Here is a 26,643-nt window from a genome sequence, read left to right on the forward strand (position 1 = left end):
AGGAGGAGATGAGTTATGATTACATTTGCTGCAAAAATCCTAGAAGTTCCTAGAACAAAGAGCTAAAAAATACAAAAATTGTGATAGCTTGGAGTTTCATGTGATCATAGGACTGGAGTGTAGCCTGTCTGCAAGACCAGTTTTCTTTAATTAGAATTGCTTGAGTGCTTACACTCTCTCTTTAGCTGAGAGAATAACTGATGATCCTTCTGTTCACAGTCCGAAGGCACGAGGCTGCAGAAGGACCTCCGAACTTACTTGGCTTCTGTCAAAGGTAAGGTCTGCACGAGCAGAGGTTTGTTCCCCTCCAGTGCTTACCTCCACAGTGAGGTTTCTGCAGCCTTCCCCTCCCTGGTGTTTCCCCAGGCATGAGTTGCAGCTTTGTCAGGTGGGGGAGCTTTCAGAATCCCTTGGGACCATCTGGGAATGGGGTTGTGCTTTAATGCCAAACATGTGGTGGTGTCTTAGCAGATGGACCTTCACTGTTCTTCTAGAGGAGGATGAACACAAAAGGCTTGATGCAATTGCACCCTTGGTTCCTTTCTCCCTCCTTGCATCTTTGTGTCATCAAGGGTCAGACATTTAGTAAGGAAGAGCTCAGCATCTGTTTTAATGTTCCTGTGCCTCCATTCCTGAGGATAAAGGTTATCTCCTTCCATCTTTGTGTCATCAAGGGTCGGACATTTAGTAAGGAAGAGCTCAGCATCGGTTTTAATGTTCCTGTGCCTCCATTCCTGAGGATAAAGGTTAAGTTGTGAGGAACACATTATTTTCTTCTTTGTCTGAACAGTTCCCTCTTCTTTCCTAGCTATGCACGAGGCCTCCAAGAAGCTGACAGAGTGTTTGCAGGAAGTTTATGAGCCAGATTGGCCTGGGAGAGATGACACAAATAAAATAGCAGAGGTAAGACTTTGGCCAGGATGTGGGGATGTCCAGACTTGCTCTGTCAGCAGAGATGAGCTTTGGAAGCTGTGTCTGTGCACCACATTTCTTCAGGCATATGACTTTGCAGAAGAATTGGAGACAAACTCAGCACTGTGAAGAAAGGAAGGCTGGAAGGATGTGGCCAGTATTTTTGTAGGAGATTGTTGCCAGGTGCTTGTACATTACCCAGAACTGTACACTTATGCCCAGAGGCTGCTTGTTTCCCCTGAGTGGCTAAATGGGGACAGAGGATTCCAACAGAACTCAGTAGGGCAGCTGGGTGTACTGCTTATGTTCTGTGTAAGAGAAAGAGGCAGATAAAACGATGGCTAAAGCAGTCAGAGCAGCCAGTTGTGTAGCTGCCACAACCCCTCATGGCTGTACCACCAGCTGTCTTGTTCCAGTTGTTCCCTTGTCTGGCTGAGCCATGTGTCACCCCAGACTGCTGGTGTTGTCATCCCTTGGCGAGGTGATGCCTGTGCAGCTTGCCCAGGTGTTTTCTGTGGAGCTCAGAAACATTTGGCAGCGTGGATCCCCTTGGCCTGTGCCTGGGGTGGGTCCAGCTGGAGGCAGCACCCTCTGCTCTCATGCTCAGCTGTTCTGCTGAGCAGCAGCTGTGGCAGTTCAGCTCTCTGCATTCATTTGCCATGAGGCTGCAGGACTGGGATTATCTGCAGCTGTCTGTGCCATTGGAGAAGTGGTGAAGGAACTGACAGGAGAGCAGGAGGAGGATTCTTCTCTTCTCCTCCTTTCTCCTGCAGAAAATCTCACCTGAAATAACATCTGTATCTTGCCCAGAAAATAATGACTTCAAAGCAGATAATTCAAACAAAATCTGAACGTTTTCAGGTCAGTTTTTTCATTGACACGGAAACTTTGCATTAGGAAGTGCTGTTGCAGTAAATAATGGAGTTGTATTTCAGTTGGTTTGACTTCACACTCTCTGTTGGCCTTGTTTTTTTTTCCTGAGCCACTGTGGTGCCTCTTGAGAGATTGACCCTTTAGAAAATTTCAGCCGGAGAGATCAAAGGGGACATGAATCCCGAGAACTAACTGTAGCTACCCTTTGGGTCTGCAAGAATATTTCCAGCTTTCCTGACCCTTTAGAAAATTTCAAAGGGGACATGAATCCTGAGAACTAACTGTAGCTACCCTTTGGGTCTGCAAGAATATTTCCAGCTTTCCACCTTCCCCTTTATTTCCTTGTTTATATTTTGCTTGTGAAAAGACAGGTGAAAGAGAAGAGTTGTTCCTGCCAAATGAAAAGTATAAAGTGGGAACTTTCTCTGAATCTTTTAGCCAAAACCCTTTGTTCAAGTGCAAAACCGGCAGAGAGGGGTAATTTTCACCTAATCCAAGGTGTTGATAGGAAATTGCTGTGCCTGAGCTAAGGTCAAGGATAAAGTGGGCACAGCTCATGGTGCATGCCTTGTCCTCCATTGGGCTGTGGAGGCAGCTGGTGTGAGGCCTGAAGACTGCTAGTGTGGCTTTCTGTTGTTCATGATTCTCCAGGAAGCTGTATTGTAATAAAAACCAGAAAATGGTGCCTTGTGGTGTCAGGTGTCCCTTTTTTGTAGCTGCTGGGAGGAGGAGGCAAAACCAGCCTGACAATCACTGGGCTGTGGGGACAAGTGGTGTGAGGCCTGAAGACTGCTTTCTGTTGTTCATGATTCTCCAGGAAACTGTATTGTAATAAAAACCAGAAAATGGTGCCTTGTGGTGTCAGGTGTCCCTTTTTTGTAGCTGCTGGGAGGAGGAGGCAAAACCAGCCTGACAATCACCTTACAGACTTGAGTTTAACATTGCAGGGGAAAGAGTTTCAAAGGCATTTTGTCCTTGGAGAGGTCACCTGAAGTAGCAGCATCAGGCTTTCTCATTTCTGCCAAGATACTTTATCATTAGTTTTCCAAAGAATTTACTTTTTCTTAAGAGCTCTGAATGCCCAGGATTGTTTGCTGTAGCACTCACAGAGAAAAACAGAAATGTGGAGCCTTGTGTTCTTAATAGTTAACTCATTACTTTCGTTTTTCAGAACAATGATCTCCTATGGACAGATTTCCATCAGAAGCTGGTGGATCAAGCACTTCTGACCATGGATACATATCTTGGCCAATTTCCAGATATTAAAGTAAGATTCTCTTGGAACTATTTGATCTAGAAATTCACAGCAGATAACCGCTCTGAAGATCAATTTCTTATATCCCCATCTGCTTTAGGAGAATGTGTGCTGTACTTCTCCAAGGTCTTCTTTAAAAGCAGCCAAGATCTCTGCAGCTCTGGGTTAATTGAAAATGTCTTGTTCTATTTCTGGGCTTAAAACAAGAATGAAGAATCCAGGGGAAAGATGCTGAAGAGAAAATATAAGTGTGAAACAGGAGGATCCATGAAACTCTCTATTGCATCAGAGTGCAGGGGGGCAGTGTCAGCAATAGCTCAGAAGGTCTCAATGTCTTTTTGGTCCTTTTGTCTTGTAACTTCCTTGTAAGTAGAAAACATTGAGGAAGCAGTTAGTGGCAAATCTACTTTATGAGCAGAGGCTGGTGTGGAAGGCAGATTTCTGTGAGCCCTTGAAGGCCTGCTGTGTGTGTACCCAGCTTTTTTTCAGTGAAGGGAGAATGCTGGATAGGTGTCTTTTTAGGGAGAGATTGTATCCAGGGGCCTGGGTTTGAGTGCTGGCCTGTGACCTTCCCTTCCCCCACAGTTATCTCCTCTCTATTCATTTTGAGGTTATGCAGGAAATGTCTTCACCATATGGAAGTACTAGTAATGATATCACCATATGGGAACTATCAGCTTGGCTACTTTCCAGTGTTCCAGTGAAAACAGCCCTTTCCCCAACACATGTCTCTTAAAACCTTTGTCAATATTTATTGCTTCAGGAGGATGGTGCTGTATCACATGGGGGCAGGTCACAGGCTTGTAAAACGAGCCCTGAACAGCAGTGTCCTTGTCTCCTGGGATTCCCTGTTTTTGCTTCATTTTTCCAGCCTCTTCTACCTCGGGATGTGGGGAAGGGCTGTGGCTTTCCACCCTCTGGAGGCTATAGGGCTGGTCTCTCTGGGTGTGATGCCATGGGCCTCAGTCAGAAGTGCAGCCTGTGTGATTCCTCAGCAGGATGCCTTTCTGTGGGCTTTCTGTAGACTCAGACTTTGGCACTTTGCTTTGGTCCAAATCACATTTTACCAGTTGTCAAACATTTCTAAACCGTACAAAAGCATAGCTAGGCCTCACATAAGAAATTAGAGTTCTTGATATTTTCAGGCAAAAAAAAAAAAAAAAGCTCCAGTCTTATGTCATTTACAGACTATTGATGCCAAACATGTGGTGGCCAAACACGAGTTGGTTTTTGTTGTTGCAGTGTTAGTTTTCTGGTTTTTGTTTTCCACAAAATGAATTTTTCTGCTTTTTCTAGAATTCTGGAATTACCCTGGTAAAAGAAGTTGATTTATGGAGAAAGATGATTTTAATTTTGTTGTGAAAAGACCTGTTTTCATTAATGGCCTAGTAATTAAAATGTGTGATGAGTTAGATCATGCATGTGTTTTTTTGTTACATTCTAACATCTTCTCAAACTGTCTTTACTTGAGGGGCTGTAAAAATTCTCTTGGATTTTTTGGACTTGAAAAGGAATCCACAGCAGGAATGTGAAAACAGAGCATGCCTTTAGTAAGGAATTTTTGTGTGTTAAAGAAAATAATTTATCCAGTGTTGGATGTTCACTCCTGAACAAGGCCTCTCCATCTTCTCTAACTTGAAAAACGGGAATGCAAAAAGTACTTTTAACTTTCTTTTCAGGTCAGTGTCTGTACTTCTTGGAGTAGGACTCTTCTTGCATAATTTTTAATATTTCTGAGTGAGTTTTTGGTTGGTTTTGCTCATTGTGCAATAATAGTACAGGTCTCTGCAGTGAGGCCAGAGAAGCTAAACTACAGCCCAAGTTCTGAAGAGCTGTTGAATTGGGGATTTTCTGTCTAAAACTGGTGCTCAACTAGCTGTAAAACCAAATATGAGTAAAAAAAGGGTGTGGAGGACAAAAGATTTGTGATGGCTTGGCTTTGTTTGTTTTTTAAGGAGGCTTAAATTAAGATGGATTTGTTGCAAAGTAGTGAAGTCTGTTGGAGTTCAGCTGTTACATTTGGGTGATGCTGGGTCTCTGCAGCTGTCCTGGAGTCATACAAGGCAGCCCTGAGCCTTCCTAAAAATCCAGTGAGTGCCATCACCAGCAGTGGTGTGCTCAGTGGTTACTGCAGGAGGGCTCACACCCTGTGTGTCTGTATCCTGCAGCATTTCCCTGTACTCCAGCAGAAACATGGTGATGGCTATTAGAAATCTGGGAGCTGCATAAACATGGAAGAGTGACTTTGTTTGAAAGATGGGTGACATTGAATCAAACTTCCTGGTGGGGTAGCCCAAAAAACTGAAATGGCTGTGTGGCCATGTCAGAGGTGGGGAAACTGCATCTGTTTCTACCAGGCTGACGTGGGGGCAAAGTGGTATCTCTTCAATCCCAGATGGGGCCGTGTTTCCTCTGGTGTGTTTGTAAGATGCATTAACTTGCATCCCAGATTGCTGTGCAGCTGGAAGCCCCCTCCAGTACCTTGTCTCCTGGCTGGCACTGTGGAGTTGGGGAGGTTTCTTCTAGTGACCTCGACTGTGTGGTGGCTCAGCTTCTTCGTGACTCCTCTCTTGGAGTGAGCTGAGCATTTAGAGGAGAGTTTGGGTATGCATGTGTCTGAGATCCTGCAGACCTGCTGTGACTCACCTAGAGCTGCAGCAGAGTTTGCTGGAGGAGCAGAGGAGCGTGTGTGGGAGATGTGTGAGCTGCTCCAGCTGGTCTGGCAGGGATCAGCCCTGAGCGCGGTTCTGCAGCGTATCTGCAGGAGCCTGGGGAGAGGAAACCACAGCTCCCTGCCAAGGCAGGAGAGAAGGGGATTCTGCTTTTGCAAGTAAATCCCAGTGCTGATTCCTCGTTCTGCACTATGTCCCTGGGTTTTGTGGTTGTTTAGCAATCCTCCTGGCTCTTTGCCATGCCTTTTCACTCTGTTATCCAGCCTGTCTCTGGGCTGCTGATTACTGACAATGGTCCAGGCTCTCTGATCTGGGGGGGAAGTGCTGTGTTAAGGCTGGGAAGGTGTGTGCTCCAGCCCAGATAGTCTGGGGTGTTTGCAGACAGTGTGGGAGGCAGGGGCCAGAGGGGATGGATAGTTCCTAAAACAGGGAAACCCAGTGGGACAGAGCCTCAGTAAAGTACGACTCTGCTGAGAGAGAGCCTTAGGCTCCTCAGTTCAAGAAGGGTAACACAGGATCAGGCCACAGGCCTGACTGTCTGTCCTGGATTCTCAGCCATGGATTTGTCAGGACTCCATTCCTGAATCTAAGTCTGGTACCCAGTTGGCTCCCTCCTTGTATTTGTTTTGGCTTCAGTGTTGTGTGTTGGTGACCCAGTGCTGCAGGTTTTCCCTTGCACTTCCCTTGCTTGAATGCTGGTGACAGCAGACCTCTGCCTTTGGCAGTCACTACTGTCTGCAGCTTCTGTCTCAGGGTCCAAAAGGCTGTCCATGGTATGTCCAGAGCATGTGGATGAGCGCTTTTGCTGTGCTGGCAGCAGAAATGCCTTCTTTTGTTGAACTTAATCTCTCAGGCTTCCACACAAACTAGTGAGCTGGTTAGTTAGAGACTGGCTGCAGCCCTCAGGAAGCCCTGAAAATAATGAAGGATGTAGGATGCAGGCACATTGTGGGGCTTAGGAAGCAGGGGAGCTAAAGTTCTGAAAATACACATTACCCAGAGATGGGGCCTGTTGGCTGGATCCCTTCACCTTCCCTTGATGGCTCCTCTTTCCTCCTGAGGTGCTCCCTCTGAAATGGTGGCTTCCAGGGCCTCCTCCTGTGTGGAGGATCCAGGGAGAGTCCTTGTGTGGGCAGAGTGTGGGGTGTTGTGGAAGTTGGGAGGGTTTTTTTCCTGGGAGGTTTTGCAGTTTTGGCTGCTGGGGAAGATTGGTGTGACTCTTTTCTCCATCTTTCCAGTCTCGTATCGCAAAGCGAGGAAGGAAGCTTGTGGATTATGACAGTGCCAGACACCACTTTGAAGCCCTGCAAACTGCAAAGAAGAAGGATGAAACCAAAATCGCAAAGGTAAAGGAATCAGGAGGATATGCAGCCTTCCTTTCTTTTTGGGAGCTCTGCATTTGCCAACTGAGCTGCTTTTAAGTTCCCCTGTACCTCTTCACTGTGTTTTCGTAGAGTTCATTCATATTGGAAAGGACCTTTAAGATCATTGAGGTGTTGTGAACTGGTGAGTTTTGCTAGGTATTTCCTTCTCATTTGTTTAGTTTTCCTGGAAGGCAGGATGGCCTCTGTTGGGTTGGTTCAGACCCACCACCATCAGTCTGTGTGTCTTGGTGGCCAAATGCTTGGGCATGGTTTTGTCACACACACAGGACCAGTAACCTCTGGCAGAAAAGCCTGTGTGCCCTTGGGGAAGCAAAATCTTGCAGTGCTGCAGAAAAATGTTACAGTTTGTCTGCTTCTTGGGACTTTCTCCCCATCCTAGAGCAGTGGTAAGAATGTTTCAGAGTTATTTGAAGTTGGTTGTGTTTGTGAAGCCTTCTGATATCCTACAGGAGAGGCCCTTAGCAGTGTGAATTACAAGCACATCAGTGGAAATGTACTGTGTGCACACTTGATGAATGTACTCTATTGTCTGTTGGTTAAAATTACCAATAATAAATATGGCTGAAAGCAGAAAAAGAAGAGTTTTTTCATGTCAGGTTTCTTTCCTGCCTCTGAATAGCTTGATCCAGGGCTTGCCCAATAGTCAAGTGAAGAATTTTATTTTTAATGAGATTTATTTTAATTAAAAATATAGTTTACATTTTTTAATGTAGCAGAAGACATGTAATAGTGCTAATTTTCTTCTAGAGTAGGTACATGAGTTGAATACTGTCCCTAAAATGAGCCATGGAATCCTCTTGTACCCTAAGTGTATTTGAATCCATGTGCTTCCCTTCACAGGACACTTCTTGACACAACAGACTAGACCAGGGCAGGAGAGACATCTTTTGTTCTCTGCAGTGTGGGCCATGACAAATCGTGACTCTTCAGAGTAGAAGCAGTACGGGAAAGAAAGACCCTGGATCTGTATCTTTTAACCAGGCTGACAAGAGTTGTCATCCTTTGCTTAGGGTTATTTCTGGTAGGGGGGAATATGAGCTGTGTAAGAGATGCTGGTGTTTTTCCTGCATAAAAGAAATTAACATACATCCCTACCCTGAGTGAAAGATATGCGTTTAGTGGTCACACTACTTTTATGGTTAAGCTGCAAGTCTTGAGTCATCCACAGTGCACTGCATGCACTGTGATTAACCTTGACAGACAAAGGAGGAGAGAGATTGATGGCCCAAGTGTTATTGCATCACTCGTGTGGCAAAGCAAGTCTTGATTCTGTATGCAAGGCATGAGGCCCAGCTGGTTGTGCCTTCAGTTCAAAGCAATAATTTATTGTGTTTGGGGTAGGAGCAGAATTTCCCTGGGGCGTGTTATTTTATTGGTGCATGCCAATAGGATCTTTGATGCAGTGGAAATGGTTTTGTAGGAATTGATCTACTCAGGTTGGTACCTGGAGCTCTGCAGCAGAGGTTGGCTGCCTTTATTGCTGCTGCACTCACTGTTGCCCCAAATGTTCAGCTAAGATGATACAACAGGTATGGAAAAAAGTGCAGTTTGAAGAGTGAATGTTTGGGAGTTAGGAGTTGGTGCTCTATTCATGATTTAACCTGTGAAAGGACCTGATCAAACTCTTCTCATTAGCCAAAGCATGCAGTGCACTGGATCTTTTCACCCTCTGGAATTCAGGCCATAAGCTCATGTACAGGGTAATACGTGACACATTGCACTGTCCTGAGCCTGCCAGGATGGGAGCAGCAAGTCCCAGGGAGTTATGTATCCATGGCCTTCCCAAGTGGGCAGTTCTCCCTGCCTAGCCTGGGCTCTGGAATTTTCAGTCACGCAGCTCTGCAAGGCTGTGGGCAGCAGCCAGGGCTCAGCGTGCTCTCAGCTGCTGGAGGTAGTTCACCTCCCTGTTTCTGTGCCTGCAGTTTTGCTCCTGTGACCTTTGAAGTAGGGTTGTTCCAGTGTAAGTTACTTTGGAATGTGATGACAGACCCCTAGGAGAGAGAAATCATGTTTCTGACACAGGATACAAGTGGGAACTGACTTGATTAAGGTTTCATGGTATAGTAACAGAAACAGCAGTGTAAATACTGTTTGGCACTACAAGAATAGTCTTTATTCTTCTCTAATATATGGATGTTCTTTTCCCACCCAGGACCCCTGCCACTTACTGCTAAACTTACATCCTGCTATTAAAATAAAACACTGTGGACTTTCACCTGTTGCATGCCAATAATTATGATGGTTAATTAATCCTGACCTCTCTTTAAGGAGCTCCAACTTCACAGCCATGCCTTGGAGTAGGGTTGTCTGTGTGCTAGGTCACTAACAACTGTATCTGTTGCTCTTACAGCTGCCTGGCTGGTCTGCAGTATCCAGCCCACATGGGAACATTAATTACTGCTAAACTTGGCATGCTTCAAAGGATTCATAACTGATCAGTCCCGGGATGTTTGTTTTTTTTCTCTCGCCTTGGTGATACTGGTTTGGCCCAGCCTCTAAATACACTCTCTGTTGTGATTTTAATTTTTTTATCCTAAAAGATATATGTTTGTGTCTCTCTTGTTCTCTGTTTATTTGTTTTTCTTTTTTTTTTCCCACTCAAACATGCTCCCTCCCCCAGCCTGTTTCGCTGCTTGAGAAAGCTGCGCCTCAGTGGTGTCAAGGGAAGCTACAAGCTCACCTCGTTGCACAAACTAATCTGCTCCGAAATCAGGTGACTGCTGATCTACCTGGCTCTAACCCTGCATGCGCTATTTTGGGCTCTAGGTTGTATCCTGCCAGTAATCTCTAGGCAACGTTCACTCTAGTCCTCTCTGATAAGTGTGTCCTTGACACTCCTTAGCCACAGTGGGCATGTGGAAGTTGCTGACCAGAGAATGAATCTGTGCCTGCCCGACTGATTTCTAGTCAGGTGTGTTAATACTGGACTGTTGTTTTCTCCCCCCGAGATGAAATGTGGATGAAGAAAGGCTGTAGAATAACTCTGAGGCAGAGGGTGATGTAGTAAACAGTTCCTCCAATTACTGCTTCCATTTTGCTCTAAGAGAAGCAGTCAATTTTTATTGTTGTTGTTTCAAAAAAAAAAAAAAGCTGAAAAATTGGCCTATGGATTTGTGTCACTGAGTAAAGCCACAAAAAAATAGCATCGTGATTTCTGTGGCTGCTGAGTGAGCTTGCAACATTCTCCTGTGATATTCCCAAATGAGCACTGTCCTGGCTGTTGTGGTTTAAAAGAGCCATTTTTGGATACAATTTTGATCTGCAAAGGAGAAGAGATGGGCCCAGATCCCCAGATTTGTACCCTGTGTGACATATTTGAACAGGCTGACATCAAGGTGGTGTCATCTAGCAGAACTTAGGTTATAGCATCTTGAGAGACATCAGCAGCTCAGGGGAACTGCAGGGAATAAAAATTTCAATCCTACTTGCATAGAAGTGTGACTTTCTGAGGAAGTCTTGGTCAGTGTTTCAGTTGGAACACCTTTAGAGATAAGAGGGACTTGTCAGAAGACAGTCAGTGAGAAGAAGATGCTTTCAATGAGCAAGGGATAATAAATCCTTACCCCAACTGGGAGAGCACAAGTTACCTGCTCACAAATTCCTGGTGAGCTCATCTGTTCTCATTCAAATGCTCCTATGTCTTCACATGCCTTGTCCAGGGAATGAATTGCACTTCAGAAATGCCTCTCACCTTATGAGGCCCCTGGGTTTTTCACAGTCACTTTATGACTTTGGATCTGGGAAAAGACTCCATTACCACATCAGTAAAGCTTGGGGAAAAAAACAGCTGTTAGCAGCCCTGCTTAAGATGCAGAGCAAAGGGATGAAATATGTATTCATTCTAGATTGAAGGGAGAAGCACACATGGCAGCTTCTTGGGGGCTTTGCCTGTGCCTCTGCTGGCCCAGCTGGGAACTATCTGCACAGTTGTGGTTCTTGACTGGTCTGACTGGTGGTTTTTCTGGAGGACTAGAAAACATGTATGGGAAGTTCCTCAAGTCACAAATAAATATATAAATCCATCAGCTCTTGGGGCATTTTTCCTCGTCCTGGGGGCTTTTCCTGTGTCTCTACTGGCCCAGCTGGGATCTGTCTGCACAGTTGTGGTTCTTGACTGGTGTGTTTGACTGGTGGTTTTTCTGGAGGACTCGAAAACATGTATGGGAAGTTCCTCAAGTCACAAATAAATATATAACTCCATCACCTCTTGGGGCATTTTTCCTCTTCACAGGCTTGGCTGTGGTGACTGCTATAGTAGCAGCATGCACAGGCTGCCCAGAGAGGCAGTACCCATGAGTGCCTCCTCATCCATTGCCTGTGGATCTTAGACAGGATACCAAGAGTCTCTCATCCATCAGCTCTTGGGGCATTTTTCCTCTTCTCAGGCTTGGCTGTGGTGACTGCTGTAATAGCAGCATGCACAGATGCCCAGAGAGGCAGTACCTGTGAATGCCTCCTCATCCATTGCCTGTGGATCTTAGACAGGATACCAAGAGTCTCTCCATAATTTCACTGCACTGGGTCACTTTACCCTACAGCATGTGCAAGGCACTGTGTAATCTTTCCACCCACTGTGGTGCGGGGGTGTTAATCTCCCAGTACATGGCATCAATATATTCAGTGACCACAAATATTTTCAAAACACTCCTTTTTATTCCTCCTATTGCTGACCCTAATTTTTTGTTTCTGTTTGTGTAAGCATTGGGGTTTTTTTCTTTGCTTTTTTCTTTATTTAAATTTTGCTTTTGGATTGGATACTAACAAAAAAACCAACCCCTTAACAAAGAACTTTAGTTGTATTCTCAACCTGTAGGTTTTCCAGCTTGCCTTCACAAATATTAGTAGGTAGGAAAAAAAGGCTTCAGTTTTTACATTTGTGTCATTTCAAGACTGAAGGTGTTAATGACAGCCCTAAATCTCATTAACCTCTGATAAAACTAGGAGAGCTGATGATGCTGGATTTATTGAGAAGCTTCAGAATGTTAAGCCTAAAAAAGTCTCCTTTTACCAGCAGCTGTGTTGCTGTCTCTTCTTGCCTGATACTTTTACAGCCTCCATGCTTCAAAAATGGGGTCAGTGAGATCTGGTATTTGTTTCTACTGTAAAGCAGAGTCCTTCCCTCCAGTGTGCAAACCTCTGGCCTTTAACAGATAAAAACCAAAACAACACAGTGGGGATTTTTTTTGATGTCTGCTGTGGGAGTTGCTATTGTACACTCCCAGTTAAAATGTCAGTGGCTGTGCTTTTTGAAACAAAGAGTAAAATGGCTTAGAACAGCAAATTCTTGTCTTTTGACTAAGCTCTGCTGACATGTTTAATGCAGACTAAAAAGCAACATCCTTGGTGCTGCAGTGATAACAGAACAATATCTCTGTCTGTAGGAAAGGATGAGCAAGTTGAGTCCTTCTGAGAGGCAGGTCTGGCTGGGACTGGTGGGAATTGGACCTGGAGGGAGTCTTCCTGCTCTGTTTCTTATCCCTGTCTCTTGGATATCTAAACTATTTACTGAGCAGTGCCTAATTACCACAATTCACAACATAGTCTTTGAAGTTAAATGGTCACCAGACTGTCTGAAAGCACCAGGCTGGACATAACCAGGCACTCAGGAGGGCTGAGATGTGTGGTACTAGCAGAAACAGTGTGGAAAAACTGTCCCCTGCTACAGCTGAACTGGTTGTGCATGGCACTAGTCATCAGACTGTCTAAAAGCACCAAGCTGGACATAACCAGGCACTCAGAGGGCTGAGATGTGTGGTACTAGCAGAAGCAGTGTGGAAAAACTGTCCCCTGCTACAGCTGAACTGGTTGTGCATGGCACTCTGAGCTTTGGCTGGGTGGAAAGTCAGGAAAGTATTGGTTGTCCATCTCCTGTTCGAACCTTCCCCCCTTCAGGCAGGGAGAGGAGAGAAAGATTTTCTGAGATCCTGTTTCATGGGTGTGGGCATTAAGTCCTTCTGCCTCGGTTTCCCCTCAGGGTGACAGGGATGGCAGCTGAAACAGAAAGTGCACAGATGTAGCAGTGGGCTCTGCCCTGGAATCTGTCTCTGCCTGTCCCCACCTCACTCTCTTCTGCCTCGGTTTCCCCTCAGGGCGGCAGGGATGGCAGCTGAAACAAAGTGCACAGATGTGACAGTGGGCTCTGCCCTGGAATCTGTCTCTGCCTGTCCCCACCTCACTCCCTGAGCTGGCTTTTTCTCTGGAAGGGCTTGTGACCAGGCTGATGTCTGGCTTTGGCTCTGGCTGGAAGCAGTCAGGGCTATCAAGTGCCAGGATTCTGGCTTCCGAGCAAAATAAATCCCACTGGTGAGAAGATCCCTGGGCAGACTGAAGAATTATTTCAGTCCTCTTCCTGGGGATGAGAGCACTAGCTGAGCCACAGGCCCTGCTGGATGGATCCCTGATTCCTACAACTGCTTTAGAGTGAACGTTGCCTGTTACTGGTTTTGCCTTTGCCTCGGGATGTCGCAATATTCACACGTTGCTTTCTAGGTTTTCTGACCTTATAAACAAGTAAATGAGAGAGGGAAAGAATGTTAATGATATTCACCACCATCTGAAAAACTAACAGCATTCAATGATGCCACATCATCTCCTGGATTGATTCTGGTTCCAGTAGTTTGGAAGTTAGAATACGATAAAGCCAAAGGGTAGACTTGTTGGGTTTTTTATTTTTTTTACTCCCTTTAAAATGGTTGCATTAGAAATATTCATTCATAAAGGTTTTTTAAGGTAGAAAGAGTCTTTGTGATCATTGTCTCTCATCCAGCGTAAACTGTGTCTGTTTAAAAGACTTTTTTTGTGCAAACCCTCTTGAAATGTTGAGTTTTTCAGTGGGTGTAGCAGCGAAACAGGGGTTTCTGGGTGGAAGCATCATGACCCCTTCTCCCCTTGCCTGTTCCTCACCAGGGCTTAATTTCTAAATATCTCCCAGATATGTCTTTTTACAGAAGAATCTTTTCCCCCTAGTCTTGAATACAGAGCCTTAGCCTTGCCTATGGCAGCAATGAGCAACCCTTTGACAGGTGAAGCCAGCTGGAAAGTAGGAGCTCCTGTGGTTTGCTCTTGAGTCAGGAGAGAAATGGAGAGTGAAGGGATCCTACTCTATGTAATGGAGAGTGATTCCTGTGAGGAGCAGGATTCAGAACTGCAATATATTTTTAAGCCCTTGCTCCCATCATTCCTGTCATTGTATATAACTGCCACTAAGGAGCAGTAAGCTGGATTTTTTTTTAATTAAGCTGACGCAAAGAAGATAAAATTTGATTTCATAGAAGGTGTAGGAATATGACTACAGGCTGGTAGGGAGATCCAGCTTCCATAGCTTGTGGGCTCTTTGCAGAGGCCTGTGGTGTTGTGAAATTTCTGCTGTTGTCACAAATATAGGTACTTGTGCTGACCTTACAAATTGCTTTTGCAGGGTTTTTTTCCATTATATATCTCACTGCATGGCAGAATGCTGTGCTGCTATAGATTACAGAATAGAAACATTTTAATTAGAGAACTTTAAGTCAGGGTACTGAAAAGAGAAAGAGGTGACCTAGGACAGATGTAGGAAAGGGCATGTGCTTGTTGCTGGCTTCTGCTGTCAGCAACAGAAACCAGGAGCATCCTTTTTGTTGCTGAAACCTGACAGAATTCATCCATCAGTGTTGGAATCTGTCAGTGTCTAGGTTCAATGAACAGATCAAATTTAAATTCTCATCTGAGAGAAGGAGATCAGTTCTGGAGTTGGGGCCAATGGTCAGCCTGGGATTGCACTTCTGTGAGACCATGGAAACCAAGATGTGCTGCTGAAGCCCTGCAGCCTGGCCTCCCTCTGGCACAACTCATGCTTTGCATACCCTTCCTTGCTTCTCCAGTCAGCTTTGTGGGAGTGCTGTATCGGCCAAGGATGCAGACCTCCTCTCTTCCTCATAGGAGATGGGGCTTTGGCATGACCTTACCTCAGCAGAGTTCCCAAGAGGGAGGATTCTTCTCTAATGCCATTTGGGATGGATTTCAACTCTTTCTGAGATCTGGCAAGGGACAGAGGCCCTGATTACCTTCACCTGTATCCAAGCTGAAGGCTGAACTGCCTGACCAACTCCTTTCAGTTTTTGAAGTCAGGGAAATTTAAAGAACTTGAAACACATCATTGGTTGTTTGAATTACTTGCTGAGTGTATAAATGAGGAAATCCATTGAGAGAACCTGAGAGGAACACATTCAACCTAAAGGGTCACCTATAGTGCAGCCCTGGTTCCTGGGAGACTCATTTGGGATGCTGGTTATCTCATGCCAGAATTTTGCCTGGTCTCCCAGAGAAGTCAAAAGAGTCACAGTTGTTCCAGCCCTGCAGGGTACTTGTCTGTGCTGGAGCTGACAGTCTCCCTTGTCTGTTGCTAAGGCTGAAGAAGAGTTGGTAAAGGCTCAGAAGGTGTTTGAAGAGATGAATGTTGATCTGCAGGAGGAACTGCCTTCACTATGGAATAGGTGAGTGCTGAAAGTTTTCCCAGGGGCTGGTTGGAAGGAAATGAATATCCAAGCTCTTGGATCGCAATTCTTCTTAGCCTAGACTGGGTGTCTGCTCTTTTTTATTTCTGGATCGTCTCTGTCTGTCCTGGTATTCCCCCCAGCCACAGGTTCACTGTTGTGCTTTACTTCATGATTTTCCTGAAAAACATGATTTTACCACAAAGAGAAGCTGTATTTCTCTGCTTTGTCTGCTTAATCCCTTTGCCCTACCAGCTCTGCTCAACTTTCTTGAAAGACTTGAGAGACCATGGGTTTGCCATGCCAGTGACTGTGGTGATGAAAAGGGAGGTGAAGCAAAGACCAACACTTAGCTTGGGGGGATGAACTGCAGGGCAGCAGAAGCTGATTTATGGGGACAGCACAGTGGAAAACTGGCAGACATTTCCTAGCAGTGTCCCAGTTTCTTATTTTTAAATGCAGTGGTCGTGTTCAGGTTGACAGTGCTGGTTTGTGAGGATTGAGAAAATGGGCAGCAGTGGGGTGGCAAAGCAAAGTGCTGATGTCTGCCTTCACTCCCCTTTCCACCAGCCTGAGTCAGAACTCCTTGCTCTCAGCAGCCTGCAGGCCTGGCTGGGGAAGGAGCTGGGAGGGACAGAGGCATCTGGGTGGTTCTCTGTGCAGAGCCCTGATGCTGCTGGCCTTGGACAGCCTCTCCTCTCCCTCCTGCTGTTGCTCCTTTGGCTGGGTGCTGGTAGAGCACTCCCTGTTGGCAGCTGGCAGGCTGGTGACAGGCTGCTGCTGGCATTTTAAAGTGCCACAGGTTTTTCACAGGCTCCTGCTTTCCAGCTGATCCTTCTGCTTCCGTGTTGCTCTCTGTGCTATCCTTTGCTTTCTTACTCTTTCTGCCCCTGAAGCAAACAGTTCATGCTTTTTTTGATTCCCTGGTGCTAAGGGACTTCTGGATGAATTAATATCTGTCCCCCTGCTAATTCCCCCAGCTCTCCCAGCACTGTCTGCATCACAGCATCTATCCATTTTTCTTTCCATCTTTCTACTGCTGGTGCTTTTCCCCCCTGCTTCTTTTGAATTTTTTATTTCATTTTTTTTCCTCCCCACCCTATACCTCCCTCTAACTTTAGCCAGTGTAAATTTAAATCCTGTTCTACTCAGTCTCTTCTTCCCCCGGACATGTCTGGCCTTTGCTCATTGTTCTGTTTCCTTGCCACCCTCTCTTCTCACACGTACCAGATATGACAGAGTTGAGTTTGCATGGGAATGGTGGGTGGGAGGTAGCAGAAAGGGCAGGATTGAAAGATTTTGAGAGAGCATTGTGCCCATTAAGTTCTTCTGTCTTGTTTTTCATTTGGCAGTCGTGTTGGTTTCTATGTCAACACATTCCAGAGTATAGCTGGCCTAGAAGAGAACTTCCATAAAGAAATGAGCAAGGTAAGGCAACCAACAGCTTCTCCTCCTTACTGTCTCTTCACTGTTAATGAAAGAAAAACAAAACCCAAGATCCAGCAAACAAACAAAACTCAAACAAAACCAAAGAAAAGAACTAAAAAAACCCCAAAACCTCAAGCTAAAAAACAGTTGGAGAAAATGGCCCTATGTTGGAGCATAATACAAACCCTTGGTATTTTTCTGAGCCACATAGGACAAAGGCAGTCTGACACAGTAATGTAAAGGGATGGAGCACAGGGAAGAGAACACAGAGCTGTGGGCAGCAGTGGGGAGTTCATGTCACTTGACAGCACTCATTTCCAGATCCACAGAGGAAAGGGAAGCCACTCTTAGACCTTTCTCTTGCTGCCATTTTTAGTTCATCTGCATTAAGGATCTGTAACCTATAACCTGGTAATGGTATGGTATCTGTTTTCCTCCCCCTCTGCTGCCTGGCAGCCAGTTGCTGTGTACCCTCACTGTACCCAGGTGTGGGGTTAACACCAGCCAGGGAGTCTGCAAGTTGACTGAAGACTAAGACATGCCTCACTCCAGTCCCTCAAAAAGGCTCTCCCCCACAGTACCTCTCTGCTTTGGCTTCTGTCCTGCCCTGTGACCCAAAAGAAGACATTTAAGTACTTAGTGTGGGCTTTTGTGGGCTACCAGTGTGCCTTGAGTTGGGAATCACAACAGAAAGCAGTGTTGGCAAGGCAGATCCTGGTGCTGTGTGGCAGCACTCACAGGAGACCTCAGGACCAGTCTGTGGGAAAGTCCCCTGTCATTTACAGATATGTTCTTGTCTTTCAGTTAAGAGCTAGAGAAATCCTGAATCCTTAGGTCTGTATGCTGCTTGGAAATGTAAATGTTGCACTAATCTTGAGGCGGGACTGAGAGCCCAGCTGGAAAACCCTTATATTCCCTGTGCTCCCTCATGTCATCCTGACAACAAAACAGCCACTAAGCAACAGGAAACATTATAGTCCTTCAAATCCCAGCAGTCAGGGGCCCTCTGCCTTGGTGTAACACATCAATTTTGAGCCCTGCTGACATTTTATGGGGTCTTTTCCAGTTAATAGCCTGCTCTTCTCCGCTGAGGGATGAACTAAGTGTTAAGAATAGGGAGGATTGTTAGAATTACTAGTTTGTTGCTGCTAATTCACATTCAACAAAACATGGGAAAGATGCTTGTTAGACAGGAATTCTCTTCTTGTATGATTTTTCTTGTCAGGACTTTTCTTTCTGCAGGAATATTGTATGAGGGCAGGGCCTTTGCTTTGCTCCATAAGAACCATCTGTTTCTTATTACTGCTACAGCATCCAATTAATTGCTGGTGTTGCCTGCACAATGCTTCCAACCTTGATTTCATGGGATCCCTCCTCCTGCCAGTGATAAATCCAGCATCTTGTCTCGTTCATGGATTGGCTGTTTCAGAATAGGAGTGTCTGGAGTTGCAGCCTTCAGTGCCAGGGAGAGTTTAACCCCTAATATTACATTCCTGCAAAGACATCCAGGTTCTGCCCAACCTGGACGGCCCAGGTTCACCTGAAGGCCAGCTGCCTTTGGCTCCACAGTGGAAATGGCCATGTCTGCAAAGACATCCAGGTTCTGCCCAAGCCTGGTTGGCCCAGGCAGCTGGTGAGTTGAGGGTTGTTCACCTGAAGGCCAGCTGCCTTTGGCTCCACAGTGGAAATGGCCATGTCCCAAGCTTTGGTAAGCAGGTCTGAGAAACAGCTTTTGGCTACAAATCCTGAGTGAAGCTGCAGCACACAGATCTTAGGGAAACAATCAACCTGCTTCTGCAGTGGTACCTGGCAGCACACTGGTGGGCCTGGGTGATGGGAAAGCAAAGAGGATGATCTCTAAGGAAGACAGAGCATTCCCAGAGATGCCAGCAGCTCTTTGATAGCTCAAGTGCTGCAGCACTGCAAAGCCCACAGAGAAGTGGAAATAGATTTAGAGTTGTCCTCTCTTGGGATAACTGAGGAACTCGTGCATGTCCTGCACAAGCTTGTATTTGGTCAGCCTGTCCAGGCCAGCCCAGGCTCTCTTCTGGCATCTGAGCTCCTTTCTCATTCTTTTTCTGTCTTTTGTTTTTGTATTTTGCAGTTGAACCAAAATCTTCACGATGTCCTGCTGGGTCTAGACAAGCAGTACTCAGGCAATGCCTTCCCTGTTAAAGCACAGCCCAGGTCAGTAACTGTGGGTAGTGTCTTTCCCTCAGCAGGGGAGGTGGGACAGGGATATCTCTACCTACCCAGGGGTATTGAAACCTCCAAGCTGTCAGTTGTAAGTGATTTGCCCTCCTGAGGCTTCCTAGAGCCATGCCCAAGATTGCACTTGGCACTGCATGATGCAATCCAATACCTCTTACCTTTCTAGGATAGCATCTGCAGGCCTAAACGGTCACTAGGTCCTGATATTTAGGCAACTGCCTCTCAGCTCTGCTTTTAAAATCTAATTCCAGCTGCTGAGCTGCCCTTCCTTCTGGGTCCAGTTGCCCAGCACCTCTCCTGTTCTTTCCCTCAAAAGCTCCCACCATGTACCTGCAGCTTGTCAGCTTGAGCACCAAGAGCTCATTTCCCCAGCCCCTTTTTTGGCCCTCCAAACATGGAATCACCATTTTGCCAAAGCCTTATGCCATCCTGTGTAGCCAGCTGCCGTGTGTTTCTCCTTCCTGTGGGTTGTGGGAGTTGTTGCAGCATCACTAGTACGAGGCCTCCTGAACTCGGAGCACTTCCAACCCGTGTGTGTGCAAGGAGTGAGTGTCCTCTGGGCCTTCAGTTTTCTTTCCTCAGCTGGCTCCTGTCCTGTATGTTTGAGTGCAAGTCTGCACATTCCCTAGCACTGAGAAGGGAGGGAGGGGCTGGGCTCTGGATTAGGCTGACTGGCTCCCATCCAAGAGCACGAGTGATGAAATAGTGTTGGGCTCTGGCTTCCAGCTGCTGCTAATCCCACATGCTGGGTGAGCAGGAGCACAGCCCAGGTCCTCAAGTGCTGTGTTGATGGAGGGAGCTGGTGAAGTCAGCATGAAGTAAGGGCAAGCTGTGGTCTGAGTGCATTGGTTTAGAAGGGGTAGATCAGCTGTTGAGACCTCTGTGCTCCCTTGTGTCCCCTCCCAGTTTAACCTGTTGCAGTCATGCATAGATGACTTGCATGTCTTCTCCCAGCAATTCTTCCAGTGTGGTGGTTGCCAAGTCTAAAGAAAGAGATGGTTTGAGTTGAATTTTGGCCCCTGAATTCTGGATTGCTGACAGCAGATTTCAGTGATGTTAGTTGGAATGCTCCTTGTGAAAATAATATCTTCTTCCCTTCCAACAGCAGGAGGTTGTGGTGCCCATCCTCTTGCTGCCATGGGCTGTGTTGTGTCTGTTAGCAGCATCCTGCAGGGTCCTTGGAGGAGGATGAGGTAACAGGACAGATGAAGGCTGTAGCTATTGCTTTGCCCAGCTTCTTTTTCCTCCTTTCTCTATTCCTCGAGGAACTGATTGTAGGCAGTAGTGGCAGCCTGGCCCAGAGATGTCCATTGCTGTTGAGGTGGAAAGTGTCTGGCCTTAAAGAGCTTTCAATGAACAAATTACCTGTTTTTACAATTCCTGCCCCATCTCTGTACAGCTTCTGCCCTCTTCCTCCCCCAGCCTGCTAGCTTGCTCTGGGGCTGTAACAAGTGTCTCTGTTGCAGTTCTGTGCCCTTTGTGGCTAGGAGACCACATGGCCCTAAAACCCAAAGCTGAGTGCATGCACAGGGCTTCCTGTGTGGGCAGCAGTCTGAGTGCTGCTGCTTCATCACCTGCTCTCTGCATCTCAGCTGAGGGGCCAGACCTGCCCCAGAGTGAATCTCTTCCTTGTCAGCACACTGGAGCAGGGTGTTGTAGGAGGATATAGCAAAGATTTGTCAGGGTAGCTCTGCAGTGACCAGGAAATGCTGTGAGGCTCTTCTGTGTCTGCTGCACATCTGGCCTCTCATTGTGGTGCAGGGCTGGGGTGAGAGTGTGCAGGAGGAAATGGCCCTCACTCATCTCATGGGGTCTGCAGTAGGAGCAGATGCTTCCCTAACCCTTTTCCACTGGGAAGAGGACTGGAGATTGATACAATGGCAGGAAATGAATGAGGAGGTGTGAGAAGAGAGGCAGTTATCTGTGCACATCATTATAGCATTCATGTGAGGCCCTCCAGAAATACTACTGTGGCTGATGTATCTGGAGCTGGCAGGGTAGCACAGAAGAGCTGGTGCATTTCTGGGAACCTCAGACCTATGTTTGGGATTTACTTCTGAAAGAGTTAGGAATGTTCAGGGCTCAGATGCCTAGAAGACTGAGGAGATCTGTGGGATTATCCTGGTATGACTGGGCAAACTGGAAAAAGACATGGAAGGAAAGCTGCTGAGTAGGTCCCATGTATAAGACTGCACAGTCTACATAAGAAAAGAAGAATGGGGAGCTTGTTTCTTTTGCAGCAATATTCACAGGGGAGAGTGAGGAGCTGTGAAAGGACATTTACAGTACTCAGGTGGTCTGTGCAGTTTCCTTTTTCTTCTTCTCCATTTGCACCCTGGCCCCATGTTCCAAAGTGCAGGGAAAGTTCTAGTTTGCTTATATATATAGATATGTATGTATATTTTTGACATATCTATATCATTTTGATATAGATATGTATGTATATTTTATTTTCTTTTGCTTTCTCCAAACCAGGCCATAGCTTGCTAGTGATGAAGGGAAGTGTGCATGTGTGTATTTGTGTGTGTGTGTGAGAGAGAGAGGAGATCCTGTCATCTTAATTACAGCAAGTTTTGTGGCACCAGCTAAATGGGTACTTGGAAGCTTAACTTTTCCTCCCTGGTTTGACTGTGCCATCCTGTAACTGAAATGATTTGCGTGCCATCCTCAACAGAAAGAAAACTAAACTGTTCGCCAGGCTGAGGAAAAAGATGAGCAGGTACCGGTATGGAGAGCAGCATTTCGATACGTGTTTCATTTAGTTCCTAAAACTGGAGAGGCTGTTGCTGGACTCTAACAGCCTGGCACGTGTTAACCCTGTGGTGGGAGAGGGGTCCTTTGCATGATAAGATGTGTTTGTGGCCTGCTGGGTCCTGCTGAGATCTCTGTGTCTGGATAATGCCATTAACTGCTTGTGTGCCTGGTTTGAATCCTTGCTTCTTTTCCTATCTAAGAAGGCAGTGTGAAAACTCAGGCATTGTCTGTCCAGTTGTTTTTGTGTGATGGAAAATGCAGTGCTGGGTTTTCCATGGGAAGTATAATCAATTTTGGTGTTTAACAGCTTCTAGTTTTACCTAGTGGGCTTGTCCTTTTGAACAGGTCTGAAATGCTGCATTCTCATCCCCTGCCTAGCCAGGGAGGACCAGTAGGCAGGTCTTTCACACTCAGGAGTCCTATCCTATCTACTTGTTGCAATTGGGAGAATGATGAGGTGGGAGAAGAATACTTCCAGCTTTGCTCCTTGCTTGCTCTGTTCTTGAGGATCCTCACTATCTTGCTCTGTCCATTTAAAATTTTGCGAGTGCCTGGAGGAAAAGGAGGTCTCTTGTGTTGTATAAAGACAAATGTCTGCATCTTGCCTTTAAAACAGTGATGACATTGATTATCTGGATTGCTGCAATGTCTGGAGTCAAGGACCCTGACAAGAACATGCTCTGGAGCAAAGTGGGAACTGCTGGCATGGAAAATTCCTGTTTTTTGTTTTTCTTACTTTTTGTGTTGGTACTTCCTCCATGGGATCCTTACAGGGAGGAAAAAAAAAATTATAATCATCAAGATGGTGTTCTGCCAGCAATAAAAGAAAGTGCTGGTGGATTGGGATCCTTCTTTTCCTGATCTGGCTTCCTACTGACTAGGGCAAGTCATGCAGCCCTTCTCTTTGTGTCTGCTGTGCATACTTTGTAAAGTGGGACTGTTTTTTGTTTTTCTTATTTTTTGTGTTGGTACTTCCTCCATGAGATCCTTACAGGGAGGAAAAAAAATTATAATCATCAAGATGGTGTCCTGCCAGCAAGAAAAGAAAATGCTGGTGGATTGGGATCCTTGTTTTTCCTGATCTGGCTTCCCACTGATTAGGGCAAGTCATGCAGCCCTTCTCTTTGTGTCTGCTGTGCATACTTTGTAAAGTGGGAGGTTGGAGAGTGAAAAGTGGTAATTTCACAAGGAAGCTGATGGGCAAATTTAGATGTTTATATCTTCAAATGCAAGTAGAAAAGCAATATATTGTGTTGTCACTGTTTTGAGGTTTTCTACTGTAGGAACTGGAGTACCCTCTGGATCTCTGGTCTTGGTTGGATTGGTGTTGTATCTGTGCCAGGCAGGAGGTCTAGTATTTCCAGTCATTGAGAGTGGATGGATTATACATCAGAAGGAGGGCTAGTAAACCTCCCCTTGATGAGCTCTACTCACCATGGGCTCCTGCTCTGCCTTGGTAAAGTCCAGCTGACCCAGCCATAAAGGTGCATGACCTGGGCTCTACTGGGGGTTTGTGCTGTCAGAGCAGCTGCTGGGGTCACAGAGAAATGTGCTGTCCCTAGTGCAGAGAGGGAGGATGTGGAACTCGGTCAGTCTTTGATCTGCAGCAAGAATCTACATTTGTGCCACCATATGTTTGGGCATGTAGGTTCTTTTTGCCTTCTTTCTTCCACCCACTCCTTTTAATTTTTTAATTTCTTTAAAATTTTTTTTAATTTCTAAATAATTCTCCAGCATGCTCTGGTGGCAAAAAATTCATCACTTTTGGCTAAAAGACCCAGTCTGAGTGTTAACTGAGATGCCAACCTTTTTTTCTTTTTTGACTTGAGAACTTGGCAGGACGTGACTGCTCTGTTTTTACCATATTGGAAAGTAGGTTTTATCTTTTGATGTAGGATTGTTACAAGTGCAAGGGAAACTCATCTGCAGATGTTACTCTTCCCTTCCAGAACATATAAGGCAGCACCTTGGAGTGTCTGGGAGCTCAGCAGCACTAAAAGAGGCTGGGGGATTTTGACTTTCCCTTCAGCTGTATTAGACCCAGCTCTCTTTCCAGCTCTCTGTTTGCAGAAGAAAGTTGACACCCCTTTCCTTTCCTTGCCTGATATTCCTGGAATTGGCATCACTTCCCATTTACTCATGGGAAGGAAAAAGAGCAGTGACCTTGTTGTTTTGGCTTGCTTTTACTGTGGTGCTCATGTTTGGTCAGTAGGTAGAGTCCCTGCACTCTTGCTTTTTCCTGTGTTTTCTGGAGCAAGCAGTGTGGGCAGTATGTGCTCCCTGGGGACATGTGAAGGACAGAGGATCCTGGTCACCATCTCACTTGATGCTGGTTGCACTGGCTAAATTCAGCCGAGTTACAAAGCAACAAGTGCAGGAATGAAGGTGCCGCTCAGGGGGCTGAAAAAGGCTCAGCCAAAATTAGCACTGGCATTTTCCTAGGGGGACTGGCCAACACATCAAACAAGCTGTAAATAGTAGTGACTTAACGAAGGCTTAAGTGTTGGCCCCTCACAGCCCAATTCTTCCCCTCATCCTTCAGGGGCTGACTCACATGGGAGCCTTTTACCAATATATCTCCAAATTAAGTCACTGCCAGGCACTGGAAATAAGTCACTACAAAACTGTTCCACGGCCTTTAGAAAATAAGCCTGAACTCCTCTCTCGCTGGGAGAATTGGCGTTTTGAAGTCCCTAGAAGGAAAAGTCTGCCCTTGTCTTGGTAGGCCAGCTGATAGTCCCAGTATTCCCAGTGCAGTCTGGGCATTTGGGAAGCCCTGGCACTCTAGATGTAAATCACTGTGTCCCCCATTTTCTCAAAGTGCTTTCAGCTCCAAGGGAGGTAACATGCACTTGTTTTTCCCCCAACTCTGGCATTAGAGGATGTTCTTCGACATTTCCTGGTAGCTCCTGTTTAGATCAGGACTTTACCTTCACCCTCCAACCATTACTACTTTTAATCTGTAGCACAACTTCTGTCAGTTTTTTCAGAATTCTTTACAGACCCCAGGTATTGAAGTGATTTCTGGGAACTTTTGAGGAAGGACACTGTTCAGTCAGACTGAAGAGCTGCAGGGGTTTCCATACCTGTTGGCATACGTGTTCTTTACTCTCTCCTCCTCCCTTTTCCTTCTTCATGTCCCTCTTTCTCCCTTGGTGTGTGTGCCCCTGGTTGAGAGCTGCTGGCAGAGAATGTCATTGGTTTGTTGCATCATGTTGGTGTGCTGTTGGCATCAGTGTCATCAGAAGTATCCAACCTGCATGTGGACCTGAGAAGAGTGCTTTGTGGGGAAATGTGTGTGTGGGGTGTGGATATGGGGGAGAAAGTTGGGGGGGGTGGGTGAAGAGAAAGTGAATGAAGAAGGAATGGGATGCGGAGCTTGAAAGCTGGAATGCTGAGCAGGGTGAGATGCTTGCTTGTAAGAGGAGGTTTGTTGAAATGCCTTGCTATCCCTTTTTCCTCTTGCTATTCCCCACTTGCAAGCAAATGTTTAGGAATGAGGCCATCCTGCATGTTGGCTAGTGACCACCACAGCACAGACATTCAAGTGTGAGTGGATGTACATGTCTGAGGCTCTGGGCTCTCTTGGGACAGAGCAAAGTAATAAATTACTTGATCTCCCTGCAGAATCAGATCTTGCTTTAGTGCTGGCTCTATGCCAGGATTTAGTGTCTCAAGTTGTAGGAAAGGGTCTGTTTCTTTCAGCTTCTCTCAAGGCCTTGAATTTCACAGGAACTGTGACTTTTAGTGAAGTCAAATATCACTGTAGATGAGGTTGCACAGCCCTTTTTATAATATGCTGTGATATTATATTTTGATCTGTGTATGGTTTTGCCCAACTGTAACCACTTCTGTTAAAATATCCCCCAGTAGTGAATTTTCCCTGTTGAAATTCTCTGGTAACCAACTCTTTACTAAATCTCTCACGAATTCTGTATTTTGAAGCAGAGACTTGACACCCAGCCAGGGCACGCCTGTAGGGAAAGGGAAAGGCATGTGCCTCTTGCCATTCCTTTGAAAAATCTGCCCAAATGTGTCCAAGCTGTGAACCAACAAATGCCATTGGCATATGCTTCTTGCATCTTAATTTCCTGAAGAATCCCTCTTGACTGTGTGTCAGAAACAGTCTTGGAATAGAGATCAACTAGGGAGACTTTTTATAATAGAGAAATCTCTGTTAGTAGCCAGAACCTCACTGTTCCTTTGCTGTCTGGAATGATATGTGAAACCTCTGGCTACTTCGCCTCTCTACTGGCTTAGTCAGTTCATACCACATCAAGGAATAAGGTATTCTGTGATTACAGCCTTAGTTCAGGTGTTGTGAATCTATTAGTCATAACCCATGCAGAGGTCCATAGATTACCACACAGAAAAATTCCAGTCTGTGGAATTTAAAACTAAATGAGCAGCACTGAACTCCTTTCCCCATCTGCTTCCCCAGTATTAAAGACTATAATTTAACATCAGGCATATGAAAATCTGGCAAAATTAAGGATGCCTGGTTGTTTTGTTTTTGTTTTTCTGTGTTTGAGGCAAGTATGTAAGTTCTGTAGGCATTTAGTGAGTAGCCTGCTGCAAGTCGTGCTTCTGCAGTGTGTTGGACTGCGAGTGACTCAGCAAAGATGCTTCTCAGGAGCTCCAAATGTCCTCACTGCATATCTGGGCAGTGAAGCAAAGAGATA

The 26,643-nt window shown here is 45.8% G+C and overlaps 1 protein-coding gene across 21 annotated transcripts in view; it reads left to right on the top strand.

Annotated features, from left to right (window-relative positions):
• The window catches only part of BIN1 (bridging integrator 1), a 92,646-nt gene that overhangs the window by 42,569 nt on the left and 23,434 nt on the right, over positions 1-26,643 (top strand). For 6 of the 21 annotated variants that reach the window (XM_039698517.1, XM_039698534.1, XM_039698599.1 and 3 more), the window contains exons 3-11: positions 220-274; positions 809-903; positions 2,957-3,052; positions 6,951-7,058; positions 9,718-9,810; positions 15,483-15,568; positions 16,921-16,996; positions 19,101-19,183; positions 21,882-21,932. In XM_039698517.1, the coding sequence (XP_039554451.1) occupies positions 220-274; positions 809-903; positions 2,957-3,052; positions 6,951-7,058; positions 9,718-9,810; positions 15,483-15,568; positions 16,921-16,996; positions 19,101-19,183; positions 21,882-21,932 (743 nt within the window). The remainder of the gene's footprint in view (positions 1-219; positions 275-808; positions 904-2,956; positions 3,053-6,950; positions 7,059-9,717; positions 9,811-15,482; positions 15,569-16,920; positions 16,997-19,100; positions 19,184-21,881; positions 21,933-26,643) is intronic. The other 15 variants (XM_039698552.1, XM_039698588.1, XM_039698625.1 and 12 more) reach the window with 5 other exon arrangements.

Source organism: Passer montanus, unplaced genomic scaffold, assembly GCF_014805655.1.
Source record: "Passer montanus isolate IOZ18808 unplaced genomic scaffold, ASM1480565v1 scaffold1, whole genome shotgun sequence".
Classification (NCBI taxonomy): domain Eukaryota; kingdom Metazoa; phylum Chordata; class Aves; order Passeriformes; family Passeridae; genus Passer; species Passer montanus.